The 26,091-nt window shown below is 51.6% G+C and overlaps 2 protein-coding genes across 2 annotated transcripts in view; one reads left to right on the top strand and one right to left on the bottom strand.

Moving 5' to 3' along the window:
* LOC142466841 (uncharacterized) overlaps window positions 1-26,091 on the bottom strand; it is a 755,003-nt gene that overhangs the window by 290,900 nt on the left and 438,012 nt on the right. The gene's annotated exons all lie outside the window — the stretch shown is intronic.
* The window catches only part of MTCL2 (microtubule crosslinking factor 2), a 117,745-nt gene continuing 109,811 nt past the window's right edge, over window positions 18,158-26,091 (top strand). The window contains exon 1 of the mRNA XM_075572321.1: window positions 18,158-18,785. Coding sequence (XP_075428436.1) covers window positions 18,336-18,785 — 450 coding nt within the window. The 5' untranslated portion in view covers window positions 18,158-18,335. The remainder of the gene's footprint in view (window positions 18,786-26,091) is intronic.

Raw genomic sequence — 26,091 nt, 5'->3', positions numbered from 1 at the left:
AATTGGCTGATTCGGATTGTCGTTAAACCAGTCCTTAATATTATATAGCAATATATACCAAGTTTCCTGCAATAAAAAGGATTAATTTCCCTTGGGCAATGAAAAGGAAACTCGAATTTCCAGATGCGCGACTTCTGGGGTCATTCTAAATACCCGTTAAACTTGTGGATGAAGTCACCGCTGAGTCCCAAACATGTTGAAATAAAAATAGTTATTCCCCAATCATTATTGAACCGAACTGAACGAACGGCAGTGACATGTTTAGGGGTTTGTACCTCCTAGTAGCAAAGTGTATTAATGGCAGTGACATGTTTAAGGGGTCAGTCCATCCTGCCGACAGGGAGGGGGTGGGGGGTTAGGACAGCCGGGACAAGTGTCCCAGGCCTGGTGGCTGCAGGGGGCCCGGCAGCCGGACATAGCAGTTGGGCCCGACCTCTCGTTGCCACAGGGGCCCCGGCTCTCCCCCCAGCTGCGGGCCTCCCTCCACACTGACTGTTCCACGCTTCTGATGTCAGCGCATCACCGGTCCTCCCTCTCATGCCGGTACGCACCGGAAGCTCAGCCCAGCTTACTTCCGGCGCTTGCTGACGTCAGAGAGGCCCGGTGCATGACAGGACATCGGCGAGAAGGGAGGTCCGCAGCAGGGGAGACCCGGGGCCCGGCGGCAACGAGAGGTCGGGCCCAACTGCAACTAGAGGATCGGCAGCCATGCCCCACACAACCAAGGGGCCTGACACCTGAGACCATCCCCAAGGTAAGTCTGATATAGAGATATATATGTATATATATATATTATATACAGAAAAAAGGGGGGATGGTCTGCTGCACTCACCTGAGTAACGTGGGTAAATGGTGTAGGACAATAAATAATATAATGATGACAATACTAATAGGGTGACCACAATGACAAACTACACAAAACACAAACACAAACTGAAAAGACAAACAGACCGGGGAATACAAAGAAGGAAAAGATGAATGCCCCACAGCTAATCCCAAAAGCAGATGGAGCCGGAAGCAATGCTGTAGGAACGCCGCTGCCGGTCTTCAGAACACCCCAATTCCTTCTTCACACTATAACAAAAGAAAACAGCTCCCATAGCGTAATACTGTAACAAGTTTTAATAATAACCCAATATGGCCACTCACAATATTAAAATTATAATAAGCAAGGATCTCAGTTAAACAGGAACTTCACCCGTTACTCCGTCACAAACACCGGGTCCACGTGTGGTGATACCGCTGAACCTCCGCCACGGCGGATTATATATAAATAATCATTTTTTTAATGTATTTGTTTTTTTTTTATATGTCTTAGTACAGACATGGGCAACCTATTTTGCAATGTAGCCACAGGTGTGGCGAATGAGAAGTGAAAATCGCCATACCGTGAAAAAATTGAGAAATTAGGTTGCTCAATCGAACATTTAAAACAACACACACTGTTCGTCTGCTTCCCTCACCTCAGCACTATCACCTGCTGCTGCTTCCCTCACCTACTAAAAGGCTTAATATTATCATGCCTAAGGGAGGTAGGAGTAGTGTGGCACCGGGGACCACACCCGGATACAGGACACCAAAAACTGTGGCCCCTAGGAGCAACACTTTTAGTCACAGCCCTAGGCCTGGTCCTTCCAGTGCCCTGGCCACGCCTCCCCCAGCACCTGTTAGCAGCGTGGCCCCTGCGGCCCCAGTTCAAACATGGGCGCAGATAACAGCTGCAGGCGTCGACCCCAGCAACAACAATGCTGGGGCCACGCCCGGTGTGAGCAGGAAGCTTGGGGTGAGATGCCCAAAGTCACCTGGCCTTAACATGGAGATCTATTTAAGGGCTGTGGCAGACATTGTGGGTCCCTCTGCTGTGGTGGCGGCCAGCAAGATGTATGGGAGGGGCATTTTCTTCCTCCGTACGCTGGCTGCCACCCACACCCTGGTGCAGAAAGGCATCAATGTAGGGGGGATCTACATCCCTATAGAACCCATGGAGGGGTTAGGCACAAAGGTCATTCTTTCAAATGTGCCCCCCTTCATCCCAGACAGCCTCATGAGGCCACTCCTGCAAGGGATAGGGCGCTGAGGCATGTGCTCTCATTTAGGCGGCAGGTACAACTGCTGCTGCTGGGGAGCACAGAATCTGTGGAGGGTTCCTTTAGGCTGCCTTACGAGGGCATTCAATATACTTTTTTCTATGGCACGGAGGGGGTTAGGTGTTATCTGTGCAAGGAGCTGGGGCACACTCGTAGGAGTTGCCCCAAAGGGAACAGGAATCCCACCTCAGCTCCTGCACCCGCCCTTCGCTCTGCCAAGACACCCGGTACCGCTGTGCCTACCACAGCGGGGCCCTCGAGAGCCCAGGTCCCCCCTGGGACCGTAGGAGATGTCACTGTCCCATCTCGGGCGGTGACATCTGCACCTCTCCCTAAAGATCAGAGAGAGAATGTAAAAGCCACCCCATCTCGGGCAGTGACATCTACACCTCTCCCAAAAGAACAGAGGGAGAAGGTAAAGCCCTCGAGGGCCCAGGTCCCCCCTGGGACCGCAGAAGATGTCGCTGCCCCATCTCGGGCGGTGGCATCTGCACCTCTCCCTAAAGATCAGAGAGAGAATGTAAAAGCCACCCACAACAGTCACCCTCTGTTGTCGCTGTCCCCCCCCAAGAACAGCTTACCCCCATTGTAAGCACCGTATAGGGTGCGGGGGAGCAGGAGGAAGCTCCTGCTGGGGAGGCAGCGGCACCATCTCCTGGGGAATCAATCCCCAGGAAGAGCAAATTTAAAAATAAAAACAAGAGGGCGTTTGAGGAGGTCGAGAAGGGTGAAATGGATTACGTTCACCCGCGGATGTCTCCAAAAGGGAACGCAACATCGTTTCCGCACGAGGTGGCTCCATCCGGCCCACTGGTTGAGATTAATCAGTGTGAGCCGGATCCCATAAATGAACAGCCCCCCCCCCCTCAAAGATCTGGAGGGAATGCAAGAGGAGGTACCCGACGTCTCTGGGGTGGAAGGCCAAAGTGCTCAACAGCATGAGGCCTTACCCCTAGAGATAGACGTTGAGGAGCCTCCCAACGCCCCTCTGGGTTGGAGAGCATCCCCCGGAGACTTGTGTTTCTGTGAATTTACCCCACCGGACACAAAAAAGATACCTATCTTCGGGTCCTAAAGTTTAACAAAGTGTTGCGAGAGCACGTAAGGGCTTCTCGGGGTATAGTACCCTGAGTGCCTATGGGAAGCAAGACTCTTGATTACCAATGGCTTTGAGCATCGGTATGCTAAACGTAAATGGATGTAAGGACGGGTTTCGCAGGTTCCAGGTACTCTCCTTTTTACAAAAGGGAAAGTATTCTGTGAGTTTCCTGCAGGAAATCCATACCACTCCAGAGGCTGAAGCCAGCTGGCATCTGGAGTGGCGAGGCAAGGTCTTTTTCAGCCACCTCACTTCGACATCTTGTGGGGTGGTGACCCTGTTCTCAGAATCCTTTCAACCTGAGCTGCTGCTTGCCAAAGCTGTTGTTCCAGGTCGCCTGTTGCATCTCAGGGTCTGGCACGAGGACTACACGTTTAATTTCTTGAACGTGTATGCTCCTGCCACCGGACCCCTGAGAAGGCAGTTCTTCGTCAGATTGTCCGAATACCTGGAGACAGTCGACGCGGACGAACACGTGGTGCTCGGGGGTGATTTTAACTGCACTCTCGAGGCTCTGAGGGACCGGAATGGTCCGGAGCCACACCCGGTTCTGCGTCGGCGTTGCGGGAGGTCATCACCCGCTACTCCTTGGTAGACGTCTGGCGAGAACAACATCCCGGGGTATCCACTGAGTTCACCTATGTTAGAGTGTTTAGAGGTGGACGGATATCCTGGTCCCGGATCGATAGGCTGTACATATCCAGCCACAGCCTGTCGCGAGCTCAGTCCAGTACCATTAGGCTAGCGCCGTTTTCGGACCACAATTGTGTGTCCGTGACGGTGGCGCTAATACCAGCAGTGCCCTCGGCCGCCTATTGGCATTTCAACAATACGTTGTTGGAGCACAAGGGGTTTGCGACGTCGGTCCAAGACTTTTGGATGGCCTGGAGAGGTTGCAGGTCAGACTTTGCCACGTTAGAGCAGTGGTGGGACGTGGGCAAGGTTCATCAGCGCCTCGTTTGTTAAGAGCACACTAAAGGTGCCAGCAGGCGGCGCGATGCTGAGATCGAGACCCTTAGGGAAGAGGTCTTCGATCTCGAGAGGCGGCTGTCTGTGGCAGGAGACCAATTCCTGCAGTGTGCGTACGTGGAGATGAAGTGCGCTCTCCGGGACTTAGAAGATCGGAGAGCTCGGGGGGCGTATGTGCGATCACGCATCCACTTCCTTCGGGAAGAGGGTCGCGGGTCGCGCCTCTTCTACGCGCTGGAGAAAAAGAGGGGAAACCGTAAACATATCACCTGCTTGCTAGCAGAGGACGGTACACCTCTCTGACTGACCCGGAGAGCATCCGGGACAGAACCCGGAGGTTTTACGTAGATCTTTTCTCTCCGGAGTCCATCCAGCCGGATGCGTGCAGGGTCTTATGGGAGGGGCTTCCCACGGTCAGCGAGGGTGGAAGAGAGCGGCTTGAGTTACCTTTGACTCTGGCCGAGCTCTCTGAAGCTCTTAATCTCATGTCCCACGGAAAAGCGCCGGGGCTAGACGGGCTGACTGTGGAGTTCTTCCGGTTTTTTTGGGAGATGCTGGGACATGATTTCACCGAGGTCCTGGCCGAAGCCCTGGAGACTGGTGAGATGCCCCTTTCATGTCGGCGGGTAATACTGTCTCTGCTGCCGAAGAAGGGGGATCTCCGCCAGATCTCTAACTGGCGACCGGTCTCACTGCTCAGCACGGATTATAAGATCGTAGCCAAAGTGCTCTCGCTGAGGCTCAAGTCCGTGCTGGCAGAGGTGATTCACCCCGACCAGTCCTATACTGTCCCAGGCCGGAGCATTCATGACAACATTTTTCTGGTCCGGGACCTGCTACACCACGCACAGAGGACTGGTCTGTCACTCGCCCTCCTGTCCCTAGATCAGCAGAAGGCGTTTGACAGGGTGGATCACCGTTACCTCATGCAGACCCTGCGGGAGTTTGGCTTTGGCCCACAATTTGTGGGCTTTCTCCGGATGCTGTACGCCTCTGCAGAGTGTCTGGTAAAAATTAATTGGTCCCTGACGGCACCTTTTGTGTTTGGTCGGGGAGTACGTCAGGGGTGTCCCCTGTCTGGGCAACTATACGCGCTGGCCATCGAGCCCTTCCTCTGCCTACTGAGGAGGAGGCTCACCGGGCTGGTGCTGCGGGAGCCCAGCATGCGGGTAGTCCTGTCGGCTTATGCCGATGACGTGCTCCTCGTGGCCCAGGACCTAGATGATCTGGAGCGGGCACAAGCGTGCTAAGAGGTTTACACCGCGGCCTCTTCTGGTCGGATCAACTGGTCCAAGTGCTCCGGCATTTTGGTGGGTCCCTTACAGGTGGACTCTTTGCCCCCCGCGTTTCGTAATATCTTGTGGGGGAGCGATACTCTCAAATATCTGGGAGTCTACCTGTCTGCTGCGGAGGACCCAGCCCCAGAAAACTTCAGTGAGCTTGAAGAACGAGTCATTGCTCGTCTGGGGTCATGGGTGTATCTGTCGAGAATGCTTTCCCTTAGGGGAAGAACCCTGGTGATCAACCAGCTGGTGGCCAGTCAGTTTGGCACCGGCTGTTAGCCATGGGTCCGCCCCCCGAATTTATCAACAAGATCCAGAGGAGATTGATGGATTTTCTCTGGATGGGGAAGCATTGGGTCTCTGCGGGGGTTGCGTGCCTTCCTTTGGAGGAGGGTGGACAGGGAGTGGTGTGTGTCCGCTCCCAGTTACACACTTTCCGCCTCCAAAACCTGCAGAGATACCTATTCGCGGATCCGTCTCCGCAGTGGTGCCAGCTGGCGACCAGTTTCTTTCGCCAGCTGCGCAGTATGAGGTATGACCGGCAACTGTTTATCATCAGGCCCAAGGGTTTAGGAAGAAACCTCTCGGAGCTGCCGGCATACTACCGGGACTTATTAAAGGCCTGGAAACTGGTCTCCGCGACCAGGAAGGAACAGGCAGTGGGGGTTGATTTTCTCGCCGAGCCCCTGCTGTATAATCCGGCAGTGGGGGCTTGGATGTTGGATTCACCCTCTATTTGCCGCCGGCTAATCCTGGCGCAAGTGACCAGAGTCGGGGATCTCCTGGACTATGAGCGGCGAGACTGGGTAAGCGCAGAGGTGCTTGCGCCCCTTATGGGTATGCTTACTGCCCGTGTCCCTCGTCGTTTGATCCGGGAGATTAAAGATGCCATCCACCCCGACTCACGCACCTTCATCGAGGGGGTTTTGCAGACCGGAGAGCATTGTCAACCTATCAACTTCAGCTCTCCGGATCTTTGCGTAGAACCCAAACCACGGCAACCCCCTCGGGCTCCTATCTCCCCCAACCTCAGCAGGTTGGGGGATATGTCCTCGGCATGTTTCCGCGGCATGCAGAGGAAAGTCCTGTATTCTCTGGTGCTCCATATAGTGCACTACCTCGCCCTTGTCACCCGCCCAGATACCATCTGGAGGCGGGTATTTCTTGGGAACGAGGGCGAGAGACCCCGGTGGAGAGAGCTCTATTCAGCTTTGGTTCCCCGTCCCGCCGGGGATTTGAGTTGGAGGGTCCTCCACGGTGCACTGAGCACAGGAGAGTACTTGGCACACTTCACGGACTCCCCCGCCGCCTGTCCCTTCTGTGGCGAGCGGGAGTCCGTATTCCACATTTATCTGAGCTGCGCCAGACTGCAGCCCCTCTTATCCACCTTGAGGAGCCTTCTTCTGCAGTTCTGGCTGGGTTTTTCCCCTCATCTTTTTATTTTTGGGTGCCCAGTGTCCCGAGATAATAAGCCTAGGGATCTCCTAGTCAACCTGCTCCTGGCAGTGGCTAAGGTAGCCATTTACAAGACCAGGAGGCAGTGTTTGGAGAGGGGGGACCCAACGAACATCGTGGCAGTATTCCGGGCGCTGGTGCACTCCCGTATTCGGGAAGAGTTCATGAACGCCGAGTCCCCTGGGACGGTTTCGGAGTTTGCCTCCCGGTGGGCGTTAGGCAGGGTGCTCTGCTCGGTATCCCCAATCATGGGTTCTTTTGAGTTAACCCTTCTTTTTTAAGTGCACTTTTTACAGTGCACTTGTTGGTTCCCTTATATATTTGTTTGACTGGTTTTTCTTTGTTCTACTTGGCAACAAGTAGAATTGCTGTTTAACTGAATTGGCCGGCTTTGCCGGCCAATCAGTATTAAACCAGATCAAAATAGAGCTGCCTCACTCACCTCAGCACTGTCACCTGCTGCTGCTTCCCTCACCTCAGCACTACCACCTGCTGCTACTTCACTCACCTCAGCACTATCACCTGCTGCTGCTTCACTCACCTCAGCACTGTCACCTGCTGCTGCTTCCCTCACCTCAGCACTATCGCCTGCTGCTGCCTTACTCACCTCAGCACTATCACCTGCTGCTGGTTCATTTTGTTGACTCATTCAGAAAGCAGAAACCAGCACACGCCATCAGGAAAAGTTTATTCTACTGTGGGAGCTGGCAAACTCATTTGCCACTTTCATGGCCAATTCGCCACTTGTGGCGATTGGCGACCGGGTTGCCCAACTCAATCTTAGTGTTGTTCCCATCCAGACCCTATAACTCCCAATAATGTGACGGTAAGTATGTCTTAGTGTTACTCCCATCCAGGCCCTATAACTCCCAATAACATGACGGTAAGTATGTCTTAGTGTTACTCCCATCCAGGCCCTATAACTTCCAGTAACGTGACGGTAAGTATGTCTTAGTGTTACTCCCATCCAGATCCTATAACTCCCAATAACGTGACGGTAAGTATGACTTGGTGTTACTCCCATCCAGACCCCATAACTTCCAATAACGTGATGTAAGTATGTCTTAGTGTTACTCCAATCCATATCCTATAACTTCCAATAACGTGACGGTAAGTATGTCTTAGTGTTACTCTCATCCAGACCATATAACTTTCAATAACGTGACGGTTTGTATGTCTTGGTGTTACTCCCATCCAGACCCCATAACTTCCAATAACGTGAATGTTGCAGGGTACATGCAACTACACATGCGGGTTTCTTGACAAGGCTGTTTTATTTTGCCTTGAAAAATATACAGCACACAAAACAAAAATAGCTCTTTTTCAGCAACAAACAAAAATGGCTTTTCCTTCAGCAAACCGAACAAAACAGTTTCTCTTTAGCAGACAGTTTATATATATATGCAGATACCCTTTTTCTATGCAGGGGACAGACAGTTCACAGTATCACTACTTTGCTACTCAGACCTTGTTTTCAGGAATCACTTTAGCAGCTTACTTCTCTCTCATCAACAGCCTCCCTCTGTCTACAGCCTGGGTTTTAACACACCTTGATTAGGCAGCTGGGATCCAACTAATTAGCCTGAGGTTCCCAGCTGAAGTTAACCTAGTCAGTGCTGCACTGCAGACTAGACATAGGTTTTTCAGGCATATAACTGGTGGCTTTTGTTTACCCTGTCACATTCCCCCCCTGTTAGTATGTGGCTGGGGCTACGCACGGCTGAAGCCCGACCATCCACCCCTGCTCTAGAAAAGAAGTCAGCATTTGCGTTCTCTTTTCCCGGCCTATGCTGAATCTCAAATGAGACGGGTTGGAGGGCCATATACCACCTAGTCTATCTAGCATTAGAATCCTTCATGCTATTTAACCACTTCAGTGGAGCATGATCCGTCACCAAAGTAAAATGGACTCCTGCCAGGTAATGCATCAAAGCCTCTATTGCCCACTTTACTGCGAGGCGCTCTTTCTCAATCACTGAGTAGTTTTTTTCCCTTGGTAACAATTTCCTACTCAGGAAAAGGATAGGATGTTCAACTCCCTCAAACTGTTGTGACAACACTGCCCCTAGCCCTATCTCTGATGCATCTGTTTGCACTATAAAAGGGCTGTTGAAGTCTGGGCTTCTAAGGATGGGACCCTCTGATAGACACCTTTTTATGTCCTCAAAGGCTCTCTGACAATCCCTTGACCACACCACTTGTGTAGGGGCACACCTTTTTGTGAGGTCCGTTAAAGGGGCTGCCACTTCCGAATAGTTGGGGATGAACCGCCGGTAGTACCCTGCTAAATCCAGCAGAGAGCGTACCTGCGTTTTTGTTTGGGTGGTCGGAACTTCTTTCAGGGCAGCTACCTTGTCGGCTAGTGGCCTTACTTTTCCACCTTCCACTGCATACCCTAAGTATTTGGTTTCCGCTTTACCCAAGGCACATTTCTTAGGGTTGGCTGTGAGTCCTGCCTCTCTTAGAGATTTGAGGACCGCTTTCAGCCTATTTAGATGGGCCTGCCAGTGTTTACTATAAATGACAATGTCATCTAGGTAGGCTGCGGCATAAGTCCTATGGGGCCTCAGTATCTTATCCATGAGTCTCTGAAATGTGGCTGGGGCTCCATGCAGTCCAAATGGCATTGTCACAAACTGGTATAAACCCATGGGAGTGGCAAAGGCTGTTTTGCATTTGGACTTTTCCTCTAAGGGTATTTGCCAGTATCCTTTTGTCAAGTCCAATGTGGATATATATTCCGCGTTACCAAGGGCGTCAATTAATTCGTCCACCCTTGGCATCGGATATGCGTCAAACTTGGATACCGCATTGACCTTTCGGAGGTCCACACAAAATCTTACCTTCCCGTCGGGTTTAGGGACCATAATTAGTGTACTACACCACTCACTGCATGATTCCTCAATCACTCCTACGTGTAACATTTCTTGTACCTCCTTCTCTACTAGAGCCCTACGACTTTCAGGCAACCTATAAGGACGGGAATGTACTTTTACCCCAGGTGCTGTCTCGTTTGCATGGGAAATTAAGTTAGTTTGTCCTGGTAAGTCAGAAAAAACATCCTGGAAGTGAGTAATTATTGCTAACAAGTCCCCTTTTTGTTCAGAGGACAACTGTTTACCCATTGGGATTTTATCGTCACTCACGATGTTCTCCCGTGGAGGCTGAGGACCCAAATCCGTTTCCTCCTCCACCGGGTGGATGAATAGAGACTGCTGCATCTTCCAGGGTTTCAGCAAGTTCACATGGTAAATTTGTTTACCCTTCCTGGACCCTGGTTGAGCGATCTCGTAATCCACATCACCCGTACGGCGGAGTACTTCGAATGGGCCCTGCCATTTGGCCAGGAGTTTACTCTCACAACTGGGTAACAATAACATTACCTGGTCTCCCGGGTGAAACACTCTCATGCGAGCATTCTGATTGTAATGTCTCTCCTGACTATCCTGGGCTGATCTAAGATTCTCCCTGGCAAAATGGCCGACCACATCTAGGCGCTTCCTAAGGTCTAGTACATATTGCAGGGTATTCTTAGAAGGGGACTGCTGTTCCTCCCAGGACTCCTTTAGGAGGTCTAGGATACCCCGGGGTTGGCGGCCATAGAGCAATTCAAATGGAGAGAATCCCGTGGAGGCCTGGGGAACTTCCCGCACTGCAAACAGCAGAAAAGGGAGAAGTTCATCCCAGGCTCTCTTCTCTGAATCTACAAATTTCCTCAGCATCCCCTTTAGAGTTCGGTTAAATCTTTCCACCAATCCGTCAGTCTGTGGATGGTAGACCGATGTCCGAACAGACTTGACCTCTAGTAACTTTGAGACATCCTGCATCAGTTTAGCCATGAAATTTGTACCTTGGTCTGTCAACTTAACCTGGGGAAGTCCAACCCGTGAGAACAGTTCCAACAACTTGTTGGCTACTTGCTTCGCCGTTGCTGTTCTCAGGGGGAACGCCTCAGGATATCTTGTCGCATAATCAACTATTACAAGGATAAACCTGTGTCCTTTCGCAGAAGGTTCTAGAGTCTAGAAGTCTAGACTACCCCAATCCTACCCCAAATCTACCAAGTCTACCCCAATCCTCTCAAAGGGAACTGACACCAAGGGTAGAGGAACCACGGGCTGGTTTTTGTCCTTTTGGACTAGTTAGCTGGCACTCCGGACATGCTGCACATAGCTTAGCAATATCACTATGTATCCCTGGCTAATAGAATCGGGATGAAATACGGTCCAATGTTTTATCCCTGCCCAGGTGACCACCCCAAGGGACAGTATGGGCTAGACTGAACACAGATTTAACAAACGCCTTGGGAACCAATATCTGTCTGGTGACCTCCCCTGTTTGTGTCTGCCTATTCACCCTATATAGGATATCATTTGATAGCTCAAAATGGGGGAATACTATCACCCCCTGTGCATCTAAAATCTGTTCATCAATTTTCACCACCTTGTCATACTGTCTAGCAAGGACTGGGTCTTCCCTTTGCTTCTGGCGAAAGTCAGGGAGATACAGGTTTGGTAAATCTCCAGGGCCCATATCCCCCTCCCTTTGGCCATCCTCAGCCATCACTTGTGACCTCTGACTACTAGAATGGTCACCTTGAGACCCAGATTTCTGCAACCAGTCCTGTTTGTCCAAGCGTCTTTGCTTCCGTCTCTTTTGAACCCGGTGTCTACTGGGAAAAAGGTCTGCCGAGAAGGGGAACAGTTTGCCAGGGTTCTCCTGAGCCCTAGAAGGAGGCTCCTCGTGAAGGACTGGGGCCATTAGGTCCGAAAAGAAAGGCCAGTCCCAACCGAGCACAACGGGGGCAGGGAGCCAAGGAGCGACTCCTACTTCGAGGAAAGCCTCCTGACCTTTTACCTGTAGCCGGATTTTGGCCGTCGGATAGCGTTTTACATCGCCGTGTATACATTCTATGCTCCATGGGGAGTCAAAAGAACACATGTTGGGTGGTAACAGTTCCTGGAGGACCAGAGTTTTCCCAGAGCCCGAATCTACAAGGGCCTGGACGTTTTTTCCCCCAATCAGGGCTGGAAGTAGCCAGGGCTTGTAATTTTCACCAGTAAAAGCCGAGGCGACGGTTCTGCTGAATGAACAATCCATCAGTGGACAGTCCACATACCGGTACCGGTAGCCTTGTTCTCCGCAGGCGGAACATGGGGAGGGTTCCCTCGCAGGAGGGGGCTGTGGATAGCGCTCCGCTGGACCGGTTACTGGAGACCAGGCATCTGGTGGGTCCTGTGGGCGACGTCCTCGGAAGTTCCTCTCACTTTGCGACGAGCCGACATCCGGAAGGAGATGAGGGTCTCTGCAGGGACCAGCATTTGGACTCCGTCCTTGCTGGAACGACTGCTCCTTCCGTTGGACTTGGCGGTTCCGTGACGGGCCGTAGGTTCCCCATTGATCCGACCTCCCTCTTTGTGTGTCCGCTAGTGCCGGTGGAGTCGGGTCCAGGACACTCGCCTGCTGCTCAGCCCCAAGGAAGTTCTCCACGAGTCGGCCAATGCTAGGGTTTCAGCAGCGTGGCGTTTTACCCACGAGCGTGCGGAAGGGGGTATTATTTGTAGAAATTGTTCCAAAACCATCTGCTCAAGAATTGCCTCCTTAGTGCACTCCTCGGGTTGTATACAGCGCGTACATAAGTCCAATAATCGCTGAGCGAGGACCCGGGGTCTCATCTTAGCGGTGTACTTCATGTTCCGGAACTGCTGCCTGTAGGTCTCTGGGGTCAGACCTAAGCGATCCAGTATGGCGGCTTTTACTTGGCGGTAGTCCATTGCCTGATCTGCTGGGAGACCCTGATATGAGGCCTGGGCTTCTCCTATGAGGAGCGGGGCCTAAGCAGTTGCCCAGCGATCTGTAGCCCAGCCCTGAGCTTCGGCAACTCTTTCAAAAGTCAGTAAAAAAGTCTCTGGATCCTCGTTCGGAGCCATTTTCCTCAGGAGTATCGGGGGTCTGTTTGCAAGTTCTGGACTGGCAGACCCCTGGAATTGGGTCAGCAGCTTGGCCATTCGCTCCTCCTGTGCTGCCTGCTGCTGGGTTAGGAGCTGGGTTTGCTGCTGCAAAAGTCTTTCATCTCTCTCTGCTTGCAGCCGGGCCTGCTCCTGCATTAACAGTCCTTGCTGATTGGTCTGCTCCTGCATTAACTGTCCCTGCTGTTTGGTCTGCTCCTGCATTAACTGTCCCTGCTGTTTGGTCTGCTCGCACAAAAACTCTTAAAAAAATTCTTCCATTTTTTTCATTCTTGTGTGTATGTATGGCCCTTTAACTGCAGGGGCCTTTCAAAATCCTTCCCAATTCTTGACACCATATGTTGCAGGGTACATGCAACTACACACGCGGGTTTCTTGACAAGGCTGTTTTATTTTGCCTTGAAAAATATACAGCACACAGAACAAAAATAGCTCTTTTTCAGCAACAAACGAAAATGGCTTTTCCTTCCGCAAAACGAACAAAACAGTTTCTCTTTAGCAGACAGTTTATATATATATATGCAGATACCCTTTTTCTATGCAGGGGACAGACAGTTCACAGTATCACTACTTTGCTACTCAGACCTTGTTTTCAGGAATCACTTTAGCAGCTTACTTCTCTCTCATCAACAGCCTCCCTCTATCTACAGCCTGGGTTTTAACACACCTTGATTAGGCAGCTGGGATCCAACTAATTATGATGAGGTTCCCAGCTGAAGTTAACCTAGTCAGTGCTGCACTGCAGACTAGACATAGGTTGTCCAGGCATATAACTGGTGGCTTTTGTTTACCCTGTCACAGTGACGTTAGTATGTCTTAGTGTTACTCCCATCCAGACCCTATAACTTCCAATACCGTGACGTTAAGTATGTCTTAGTGTTACTCCCATCCAGACCCTATAACTCCCAGTAACGTGACGTAAGTATGTCTTAGTGTTTCTCCCATCCAGACCCTATAACTCCCAATAACGTGACGGTAAGTATGTCTTGGTGTTACTCCCATCCAGACCCCATAACTTCCAATAACGTGACGTAAGTATGTCTTAGTGTTACTCCCATCCAGATCCTATAACTTCCAATAACGTGATGGTAAGTATGTCTTAGTGTTACTCCCATCTAGACCCTATAACTTCCAATAACGTGACGGTAAGTATGTCTTAGTGTTACTCCCATCCAGACTCTATAACTTCCAATAACGTGACGGTAAGTATGTCTTAGTGTTACTCCCATCCAGATCCTATAACTTCCAATAACGTGATGGTAAGTATGTCTTAGTGTTACTCCCATCTAGACCCTATAACTTCCAATAACGTGACGGTAAGTATGTCTTAGTGTTACTCCCATCCAGACTCTATAACTTCCAATAACGTGACGGTAAGTATGTCTGTGTTTCTCCCATCCAGACCCTATAACTCCCAATAATGTGACGGTAACTATGTCTTAGTGTTACTCCCATCCATACCCTATAACGTGACGGTAACTATGTCTTAGTGTTACTCCCATCCATACCCTATAACGTGACGGTAAGTATGTCTTAATGTTACTCCCATCCAGACCCTATAACTCCCAGTAACGTGACGGTAACTATGTCTTAGTGTTACTCCCATCCATATCATATAACGTGACGGTAAGCATGTTTTAGTGTAACTCCCATCCAGACCCTATAACTTCCAATAACGTGACGGTAAGTATCTCTTAGTGTTACTCCCACCCAGACCCTATAACTCCCAATAACGTGACGGTAAGTATGTCTTAGTGTTACTCCCATCCAGACCCTATAACTCCCAGTAACGTGACGGTAAGTATGTCTTAGTGTTACTCCCATCCAGACCCTATAACTCCGAATAACGTGACGGTAAGTATGTCTTAGTGTTACTCCCACCCAGGCCCTATAACTTCCAATAACGTGACGGTAAGTATGTCTTAGTGTTACTCCCATCCAGACCCTATAACTCCCAATAACGTGACGGTAAGTATGTCTTAGTGTTACATCCATCCAGGCCCAATAACTTCCAATAACGTGACGGTAAGTATGTCTTAGTGTTACATCCCATCCAGACCCTATAACTTCCAATAACGTGACGGTAAGTATGTCTTAGTGTTACTCCCATCCAGTACCTATAACTCCCAATAACGTGACGGTAAGTATGTCTTAGTGTTACTCCCACCCAGACCCTATAACTCCCAATAACGTGACGGTAAGTATGTCTTAGTGTTACTCCCACCCAGGCCCTATAACTTCCAATAACGTGACGGTAAGTATGTCTTAGTGTTACTCCCATCCAGACCCTATAACTCCCAATAACGTGACGGTAAGTATGTCTTAGTGTTACATCCATCCAGGCCCAATAACTTCCAATAACGTGACGGTAAGTATGTCTTAGTGTTACTCCCATCCAGACCCTATAACTCCCAATAACGTGACGGTAAGTATGTCTTAGTGTTACTCCCATCCAGGCCCTATAACTTCCAATAACGTGACGGTAAGTATGTCTTAGTGTTACTCCCATCCAGGCCCTATAACTTCCAATAACGGGACGGTAAGTATGTCTTAGTGTTACTCCCACCCAGACCCTATAACTCCCAGTAACGTGACGGTAAGTATGTCTTAGTGTTACTCCCATCCAGACCCTATAACTCCGAATAACGTGACGGTAAGTATGTCTTAGTGTTACTCCCACCCAGGCCCTATAACTTCCAATAACGTGACGGTAAGTATGTCTTAGTGTTACTCCCATCCAGGCCCTATAACTTCCAATAACGGGACGGTAAGTATGTCTTAGTGTTACTCCCACCCAGACCCTATAACTCCCAGTAACGTGACGGTAAGTATGTCTTAGTGTTACTCCCATCCAGGCCCTATAACTTCCAATAACGGGACGGTAAGTATGTCTTAGTGTTACATCCATCCTAACCCTGAAAGTGTTTAGCTAAAATTACAAAAAAATAATAACACCCTGTTTGTTAAATTATACCTAACTGTGGTGTCCCACCCATCCAGACTGAATAAAAACCCTGTGTCAGTGTCTAGATGCAACCCCACATTGAGGTCTGACCTAACTAACATCACGTTAAGTCCCCGTGTTAACCGTACCGGACCTTTGTGGATACGCAATGTTAAGATAACGTCTCATTTGTATCCAATTACCGCTAGCGGCGGGTATAGTAAACGCAAGGTTGTTTCCGGGAGAATACATGACTGACCGAGGCGTTATTAGCTTTTGAAGATAAAGGTTAAGACGTTACGCCAGGGGCGGACAACTCCAATCCTCAAGGGTCACCAACAGGACAGGTGAAGAATATCCCAGCTTTAGCACAGGTGGCTCAACCGAAGAGCTACCTGTGCTGAAGCAGGGATATCCTTAAAACCTGGCCTGTTGGTGACCCTTGAGGACTGGAGTTGGCCACTCCAACGGGATGTTAATTCACTAAGCGGAGCTTCTGTGGCTGTGGGCCAGTGAGTATTGGCACAGTGTGGGATTATAGTATTATACAGTATTAGCATTCCTCCTGTAGAGGATAGAGGGAGCTGTTGCATTGAGCAGGATTTGGACGCTTTCCTTTTGTTACCCAGATTGTGTGTCAGCAAAAACTCCTCTCTCCACATGTCACTTCAGAGCAGGGAAATGTACTTATTGATTGTACCGAATATCTGGGGGAGAGATTATGCAGTGAACCTGTAAAGCATGTCATTTGTAGGGGATAATATGGGATCCTGCTTCACATACGCACAATGACACAGGACACAATCTGACACACACAGACCCCAGTATCACACACACACATACCCTAGTGTCACACACACATACCCATCCCTGACACACAGACCTCACTCAGTGCCACAAACAGACCCCTCCCTCACATAAAGACCCGTGTCACAGACAGATACAGTCCCACACATACACAGACCAGTATCACACACACACACACACACACACACACACACACACACACACACACACACACACACACACACACACACACACACACACACACACACCCTCCCTCCCACAGCCCCAGTGTCACACACACACAGACCCCTCCCTCACACACAGACCCCAGTGTCACACACAGCCCCCTCCCTCACACACAGCCCCCAGTGTCATACACACACACACAGCCCCCTCCTTTACACACAGCCCCCAGTGTCATACACACACACAGCCCCCTCCCTCACACACACCGCCCCCTCCCTCACACACACACAGACCCCAGTGTCATACACACACACACACACACACACACAGCCCCTTCCCTCACATACACACACAGAGCCCCTTCCCTCACATACACACACACAGCCCCCTCCCTCACATACACACACACAGCCCCCTCCCTCACACACAGCCCCTTCCCTCACATACACACACAGCCCCCTCCCTCACATACACACACACAGCCCCCACACACACACACACACACACACACACACACACACACACACACACACACACACACACACACACACACACACACACACACACAGCCCCTTCCCTCACATACACACACACAGCCTCTTCCCTCACATACACACACACAGCCCCTTCCCTCACATACACACACACAGCCCCTTCCCTCACATACACACACACACACACACACAGCCTCTTCCCTCACTTACACACACACACAGCCCCTTCCCTCACATACACACACACAGCCCCCTCCCTCACATACACACACAGAGCCCCCTCCCTCACACACAGCCCCTTCCCTCACATACACACACACAGCCCCTTCCCTCACATACACACACAGCCTCTTCCCTCACTTACACACACACACACAACCCCTTGCCTCACATACACACACACAGCCCCCTCCCTCACATACACACACAGAGCCCCCTCCCTCACACACAGCCCCTTCCCTCACATATATACACACACACACACACACACACACACACACACACACACACACACACACACACACACACACACACACACACACACACACACACACACACACACACACACACACACACAGCCCCCTCCCTCACATACACACACACATACACACACACACACACACACAGCCCCTTCCCTCACATACACACACAGCCCCCTCCCTCACATACACACACACACACACAGCCCCCTCCCTCACATACACACACACACAGCCCCCTCCCTCACATACACACACACACACAGCCCCCTTCCCTCACATACACACACACACAGCCCCTTCCCTCACATACACAGCCCCCTTCTCCCGCAGACTCCGCCCCCTTCTCCCGCAGGCCCCGCCCCCTTCTCCCGCAGACTCCGCCCCCTCCTCCCGCAGGCCCCGCCCCCTCCGCTCCCAGCAGCAGCAGCAGATGATCGGATCTCCGGAGCTCACACATCACATTCCCCGTTACACCGGGGCACCGCCCGGGGAGCGGGACACAGCCAGGAGCCGCACACGGACTTACCACACCGGGAGTACACCCCAAACCTGCCCCGGAGCTGGGACCCCACCCCGGGGCGATGGACCCGGCCGGTACCGGCAAGGCTGACCCGGCTTCCACCCGCCCCCCCACTCCGAGCGGTACCGAGAAGAAGCGGAAACCTCACCGGGCCCCGTCCCCGGCCCGGCCCAAAGCGGTGACCGGCTGCTTCCTGCCCAAAGGCCGCCGAGGATGCCCGGTGACCCTCGCCCCGGTGCTGCCCCCTCCCGGTCCCCCGGGGGCCAAGAAACCCCTCAGCCGGGCGGCGGCGGCGGGGGGAGGGGGGACGGGCAGAATCACCGACAGCAGCTCGGAGGGGTCGTGGGCCTCGGAGGAGAGCGGGGTAGGGGTGTCCGGGGCCCCGGAGAGCCGGGGAGGGTTGTCCGGGGCCTCCAGCCGCCTGACTTTCCTGGAGGAGCCGGGGGGCGGCGGCGGGGCGGAGCTGCTGCGGGACATGGAGGAGCTGAGAGCCGAGAACGACTACCTGAAGGTGACCGGGGACCGCGGGGGCAGGGAAGGGGCTGGGCTAGGGGATTTGGCGGGGCTAAGCCCTAAGGGACGGGAGAGGGACCGCGTGGGCGGGGCTAGGGGAGGGATCCAGGGGGCGGGGCTAGGGAAGGGATCCAGGGGGCGGGGCTAGGGAAGGGATCCAGGGGGTGGGGCTAGGGAAGGGAACAGTACCGTGGGGGTGGGGCAGGGGTCAGGGCTATGGATGGAAGGGAGACAGGGGGCCGGGCTAGGGAAGTGAGTAGTGCCGTGGGGGTGGGGCTCAGGAGGGGACGGGTTACAGGGGATGGCGTCAGGGCTATGGATGGAAGGGAGACAGGGGCCGGGCTAGGGAAGTGAGTAGTACCGTGGGGGTGGGGCTCAGGAGGGGACGGGTTACAGGGGAGGGGTCAGGGCTATGGATGGAAGGGAGATAGGGGGCCGGGCTAGGGAAGTGAGTAGTACCGTGGGGGTGGGGCTCAGGAGGGGACGGGTTACAGGGGATGGCGTCAGGGCTATGGATGGAAGGGAGACAGGGGCCGGGCTAGGGAAGTGAGTAGTACCGTGGGGGTGGGGCTCAGGAGGGGACGGGTTACAGGGGATGGCGTCAGGGCTATGGATGGAAGGGAGACAGGGGCCGGGCTAGGGAAGTGAGTAGTACCGTGGGGGTGGGGCTCAGGAGGGGACGGGTTACAGGGGAGGGGGTCAGGGCTATGGATGGAAGGGAGATAGGGGGCCGGGCTAGGGAAGTGAGTAGTACCGTGGGGGTGGGGCTCAGGAGGGGACGGGTTACAGGGGAGGGGGTCAGGGCTATGGATGGAAGGGAGATAGGGGGCCGGGCTAGGGAAGTGAGTAGTACCGTGGGGGTGGGGCTCAGGAGGGGACGGGTTACAGGGGAGGGGGTCAGGGCTATGGATGGAAGGGAGATAGGGGGCCGGGCTAGGGAAGTGAGTAGTACCGTGGGGGTGGGGCTCAGGAGGGGACGGGTTACAGGGGAGGGGGTCAGGGCTATGGATGGAAGGGAGATAGGGGGCCGGGCTAGGGAAGTGAGTAGTACCGTGGGGGTGGGGCTCAGGAGGGGACGGGTTACAGGGGAGGGGGTCAGGGCTATGGATGGAAGGGAGATAGGGGGCCGGGCTAGGGAAGGTAGAGGAACTGCGGAGGGGCAGAGCTATGAAGGGAGCCAGGGGTGGGGCTCTATGGATCAGGGGCGGGGTTAAGGAGGGGTGAAGTACTGGGGATGGACAAGAGGAGGTGCAGGCGGGGGGAGAGCTGTCATGTGGCTAGGGATGAGGGTCGGGTCATGATAGGTAGGGAAAGTTGCAGTGGAGGGGTGGGTCTATAGGGAGGCAGGGGGGAACTGGCCGGTGAGAGGAGCAAAGGGGGTGGGGAGGAACCACAGTGGTGGGATCTGGACTGTCGGGTGGTGCTCCATTAGCAAAGTGTAGGGGTGGGACGGACTGCAGGGGCGGGGCTTCAAGTGGATGAAGGACTGCAGGGGCGGGGCTTCAAGTGGATGAAGGACTGCAGGGGCGGGGCTTCAAGTGGATGAATTACTGCAGGGGAGGGGCTTAAAGTGGATGAATGACTGCAGGGGCGGGGCTTCAAGTGGGTGAGGGACTGGCGGGGCTTCAAGTAGATTGGGTGCAGTTACCTGGGTACAAAAAGGAAGGACTGCAGTGGGGTAGAACCAGCGAGTAGTGGTCCACGAGGATAGTTTTGGGCCCCTGGGTTTGCACACATGGGTCATGAATGGTCAGCACTTGTGAAGCCACAGCAACGTATAAGGACCCTTCGTTGGTGTGATATTCTGTGGTGGGGGTGTAGGGGGGCTATTCTTACTAGGGAGGTCCTTTTATGGTCATGCATTCTGGTGGTCACCAGACTTCTGTTGTGTCAGCTGTCATTAGTGCTGATAACCTACAGAACGCCAACGGTACATCGTCTCCTATTGGTGTTCGGTTAGTTAGAGCTGCAGGTGGGGAAAGGGGGGGAGCTTTCATCATTATTTTTGGAGTGTCCCAAAATAAGTTTCCAAAACCCCTATACTGTATAATCAAATTCTGTAAAAGAAATGCAATATGCAAAACGGGCAGGATTGTGTCAGCAATATGTGGTGATGTTCAGTATTGTCATATTGCAGAATGCAAATGTTTTTTTTAGTGCGGGCACGTTCAAATCCAAGATGTTCCCAAGTGTTGACGTTCATATGGCACTTGAGCAGTTTGGTTACTATCTGCCAAGACAGCAGGATAGCTCATAGCATGAGGTTAACCTGCTGGTAACCCTCCTCCTCAAGTGATTTCACTGACAGGGCAGTGTTGGTTGGTTGCAGATCTGTTCACACATGGTGTCGAACACACATCACCTTATCTGTGTGTTTGTGTGTGTGTGTGTGTGTGTGTGTGTGTGTGTGTGTGTATACACAGATACTTATCAAAGTTGGTGCAAATGGACTTATACGGAGTTGAACTCACGAGCTGTACAAAAGACCCAATCTCTCCGAGGCACAGATCCACATATCGATTGCACCTGTAAAATCCCTCCTTGAGAGAGGGGGATTTTTTAAAATATTATATATATATATATATATATATATATATATGTTTCTTGCAAATATTATCATTGCTTTTATATTTCCTTCTTAATCACAAATGTCCCCTCCAAATCATCCAGCAGATTTTCTATATGAAAGAAATATTGATGCCAAATAGTGTTCCACGGTCCTGATTAAATATGTCTGACTCTGAATCTTGTAATGGTGCAACATTGTATGATTCCTAACAAACATCATCATTGTGTATTTTATGGGATTCTACTATTGAGACACTATATGTTAAATTGTCTAGAGGCGTTGCATGGATGACTGCTTTCTATCTCTCTCGTTCAGACCGTCAGTGGAATGAGGGTGTTCATATTTAAATCCCTGGTCATATGGGATCTGGCATTCTATAACTCGTAACATCCGTACCAGAAGGGTTGCTAACGTGTTATAGGGAGATCAAATGACTTGTGATCTGGCTTGTCCCTTTTTGAATCGGAGTTGCTTACTTTCAAAATGAAATCTTTTCTCACTGGATATATATTTATATATATCACACAGGATGCGGTGCCCTCTCGTTTCGTAATGCGATAATGGCTTCCAGATGGTCTCCGTAGCGGCCATGAGATGCTGTGACCCATGATCCCATCATAAGTCACAGCTTCCCAGTCTTGGGAAACCATCTGTTTTTTTTTTGTATACCCAGCTTGCATCTCTCCATACTTCTTTGGGTTGTTTGAGGCTTCTGAATTTATCTTTGCATTTAGGGTCGAAGTGTCGCCTCCATACATGAGCACGGGCCAGACACGCTGGTGGGAAACTGCCTGTTTAGGCACAGTGGAAGGTTCCCTTGTACGATTGTCTTGTTTCTTCCAATTGTGCTGCATCCCATTTCCATTCTCCTGTTGATTTTCATTTGAAGGTTCAACCCATTGTTATTTGCCGGACAAGGTAGACATAGTCTTTGACCTTCTTCCGGTTCTATTCCATTTATTACAATCCTTGCAGACTTGACACGCTTGAATATCACTTTGGTCTCGCAGAGTTTCATACCGCGGCCCACGTTCTCGCTTCGGCGAGTTCTCTGATTTTGTTGCTGGAGGTCTTCTGGACGTATGGCAAAAACAACAATGGCGTCTGCAAATCGTAGGTGGTTCAAGTATTGTATGTATAGATGTCTTTATGTAGCGCCATTAATGCACATACCACTCACATGAGCCTAACAAGAGCGGGCTACATGACTGCAGTGACAACGAGCCTTCAAGTGGTGAAATGGTTAAGTAAGATGCTATGGGGGGGGGTTGATTTGGGGAGTGGGGGGAGGGGGCAACTCCTTGTTAGTAGCCCCTGCCCAGTTGGGATGTTTTTGGCAGCTGTAGTAGATGTGGGTATTGGGCTTGGGAAGGGAGCGTCACCGCCATCGCTTGGTGGCTTGCATGGTGCCAACCTTTTGGCGTGTCCCAGATCTGCGTGCCCACTTGGCAGTGGCATTGGAAGTTGTTGGTAATCGTGTCTCGCTGGCAAGTTTCCTGTTATAAAGTTAAATAAAGCTGTGTCCGTTTTCCCTCCGAGGCGGTGCCCGTGTTGTAGCAGGAGTGGGGTGGTGCGGCCGGGGGATAGAAGGTGGAGGGAGGAGTGCTGCAGTCCCAGCTTAGGTGACACGGTGTCTCCTTGCCGCACTCCCTTGTTCATCCTTATCTTGCGTGTATCTTAGGGGGCGGCCAACTCCAGTCCTCAAGAGCCACCAACAGGCGAGGTATTAGGGGTATTCCTGTTTCAGCACAGGTGGCTCAGTCAGAATGACTAGATCATGGTGAGCCAACTCCAGTGTTCAATGGCCACCAACAGGTGAGGTATTAGGGATATTCCTGCTTCAGCACAGGTGGCTCAGTCAGAATGACTAGATCATGGTGAGCCAACTCCAGTGTTCAATGGCCACCAACAGGCAAGGTATTAGGGATATACCTGCTTCAGCACAGGTGCTGAAGCAGGGATATCTTGAAAAGCTGACCTCTTGGTGGCCCTTGAGGACTGAGCTGGCCGCCCTTGTTGTATCTTCATGTGATCTAATGGTTCATGTTGCATTCTCATATATGTTCCTTCAATGCACGGTTCTTCAACACTGCTGCAAAATAAACAAATACAAAATAATGTGTAGGTGCTCCACTTACACAATACTGTGTTTATTAATCCAATGTTTTGGTTGGCTAGAGCAGGGGTGCGCAAAGTTCCTTTGCTGCTCCCCCCCACCCTGCCTGCTCTCCCCCTGTGTCGTGCCCCTCCCCGCGGCGTCAAATAACGCCTCAGGGTCATGTGACATCACGTGACCCACAGCGTCATTTGACGCCACGCGTCCATGACAACGGGCGTCAAATGGTGCCATGGGGTCATGTCACGTCAGAAGCCGGGTAAGCGAGCCGTGCCCCCCCCCTCCCCCCCCCCCCCAGTTTGCGCACCACTAGGCTAGGGAACCGACGTAAATAAACAGGAGAAGGATTGGTACGAGACAGCAAAGTATACCCCTTGAGAAAGGGCTTTTAGAGCCCGAAAACGCGTGGGAGGTTTTTCCTGTCCTGTTATGTTTGTTTTTTTGTTTTTTATGTAGTTTAATAGACGATTTTAACCTTTCTACTTACCTGGTGAGCTGAGGGTGCTTCTTTTTTGGACTTTGCTGTCTCGTACCAATCCTTCTCCTGTTTATGCTGCCTTGACGATTGGATGGACGCACAGTCCGCGGCGAGGGCGCGCTAGATGGGTCCCTGAACCAAGGAGGACATGGAGTGTTCCCGGACGGACCGGAGGTTGTGACGCACATCACCGGCACTCGGGAGCTCCACAGACCGTTAGAAGAGGCGGACGGCACACTTCTTACAGTGCCCCACACAGCAAAGGGATACAGTCGACGGAGAGCTGAATACGGGACTGCAGAGGGGCTATTATATATTTCCTCTGTTATGCTCATATCCCGACCAGCTCTTATCCATTGGAATCCGGTCACTGTTTACCCTGCCAGTGGTCACCTCCATTGTCTGCACGGACCCAGCGCTTGACATGGCCCTCACATCGAGCCACATTAATATTATTATTTCTTCTCTTTGCTTTCTGTTTAGAGCGTTGAGTAGCTTTTTTTCATATGCCTAGGGAACCGACGTGTCGGATCGATGAGCACCGTGTCCCATCCATTATCTGTGCTTTGTTATACCACGTGCACCGAGACCTCCGTATAGGAGCTGCCGGTTACATCAGACGTTCTACATTAGCTGGGGGGCCTCTATACATTGACTTTACTGTGTGTGTGTGTACAGATGTAGCTAAGCGGTCACAGCACCGGAGGATTAACCCTGCGGGGGTCTCATTAGGAAACATGGACCCCCGCAGCGTGATCGCGGCAGACGCGGTCTCCAGGGCCATGGACTTTTGCTTCAACCGTGGCGCTGGTGGATCTTGCTGTGTATATAACACACATTACACACCATTCTTCTTTGAGCCCCTAACTAGCTTTAAGTAGGAGCCGTGGATACTGCAAATGTCTGAATAAACACCCCTTTTTATTCAATCTGGAAGTGTTCGAGGGGTGATGGTACACGGAGGGGCCACTGCTTCTTCTTGACACTCCAGCAGTACCACTCATTTCCGAACGTAAAGTGAACTCTTTTTATAAGGGATAAAACGATATATATGTATATATTATTATTATTTTTTTAAAGCTGCAGAAATATCGTATACACCAGAGAGCTGTTCCCGAATTTGTAGGAATTGTAGCATTTTCGCGAGGGCGTGCTTCAAATTTTTGTGTTTCGCCATTTTTTTTTAAAACGAGACTATCGCTCCTCAAAAATGGCCGCATATAAAGGATCGTGTGACCTGGAAATTGGCTTTTAATGATGGGAATTTGGGGCGTTTACGTTTACTAGGATAAAAGGGGGAATTTCGCCCCCACCCCCCCTGCACTTTTTTTTTTTTTACATGAGCTTTGGTTTATATCGATGACCGGGTTACAACACCTTAAAGCTTCATTGCGTTTTTATTTGTTTCATTACAGGACTGAAGCAGGGGGTCTCCAGAGCGGAGCCGCGTTAATTTCCGTTCCGGGGACCCCCTGCTTCTCTGGTTACTTAGCTCCGTAGCGGGCGCCGCAATCCCCGCGCAGTTTACAGTTCCCGATCACGTGGGCCAATAGGAAGCCGCAAAGGGATGACGACGTCCCGGCTTCCTACTGGCCCACGGGAAGCGGGACGGTTTGAACGCCGCCATTATGTTGGGCACACACGTTCCCCGACTGCAGAGAGATGGGCACCCCCTATCTCGGCCAGCAGGGGGTCCCTGGAGATGACATTATCGGGGTTCTGCTCCCGGAAACCCCCCTGGTTCAAACCTCTAATGACATTTTTTAATTATATTTTTTAACCTAATGGTAAATAAAACGCTCGTTAAAGGAGCAGTTCCCCAGTTTTTTTTTTATACATGAGGGGGACGCAGGGGGTCTTTGGAGCTTCACCGCAATAATCTCGGCTCTAGGGACGCCTGGGTCCCCAAGATACCAGGGAAGGTGCCACCTGTAGTGTCCCTTTAAGGGGAAACAAAATGGCGTTTAAATCTCCCGCGTTAGCTGGGCCAAAAGGAAGTTGTAACGCCGTCCAGCGTGGCTTCCTATTGGCCCGCATGACGCAGAGGATTTAAATACCAGGAAGTAATTGGAAGCACCTCCTCCCCCAGTAAGTGTCCCGGGGAGCAGGGGGTCCCCGGAGCTGACATGACCGGGGCTCGG

The sequence above is a fragment of the Ascaphus truei genome, chromosome 15 (genome assembly GCF_040206685.1).
Source record: "Ascaphus truei isolate aAscTru1 chromosome 15, aAscTru1.hap1, whole genome shotgun sequence".
Classification (NCBI taxonomy): Eukaryota; Metazoa; Chordata; class Amphibia; order Anura; family Ascaphidae; genus Ascaphus; species Ascaphus truei.
Note: the sequence above shows the minus strand (reverse complement) of the source record. Positions and strands in the feature narration are given on the sequence as shown.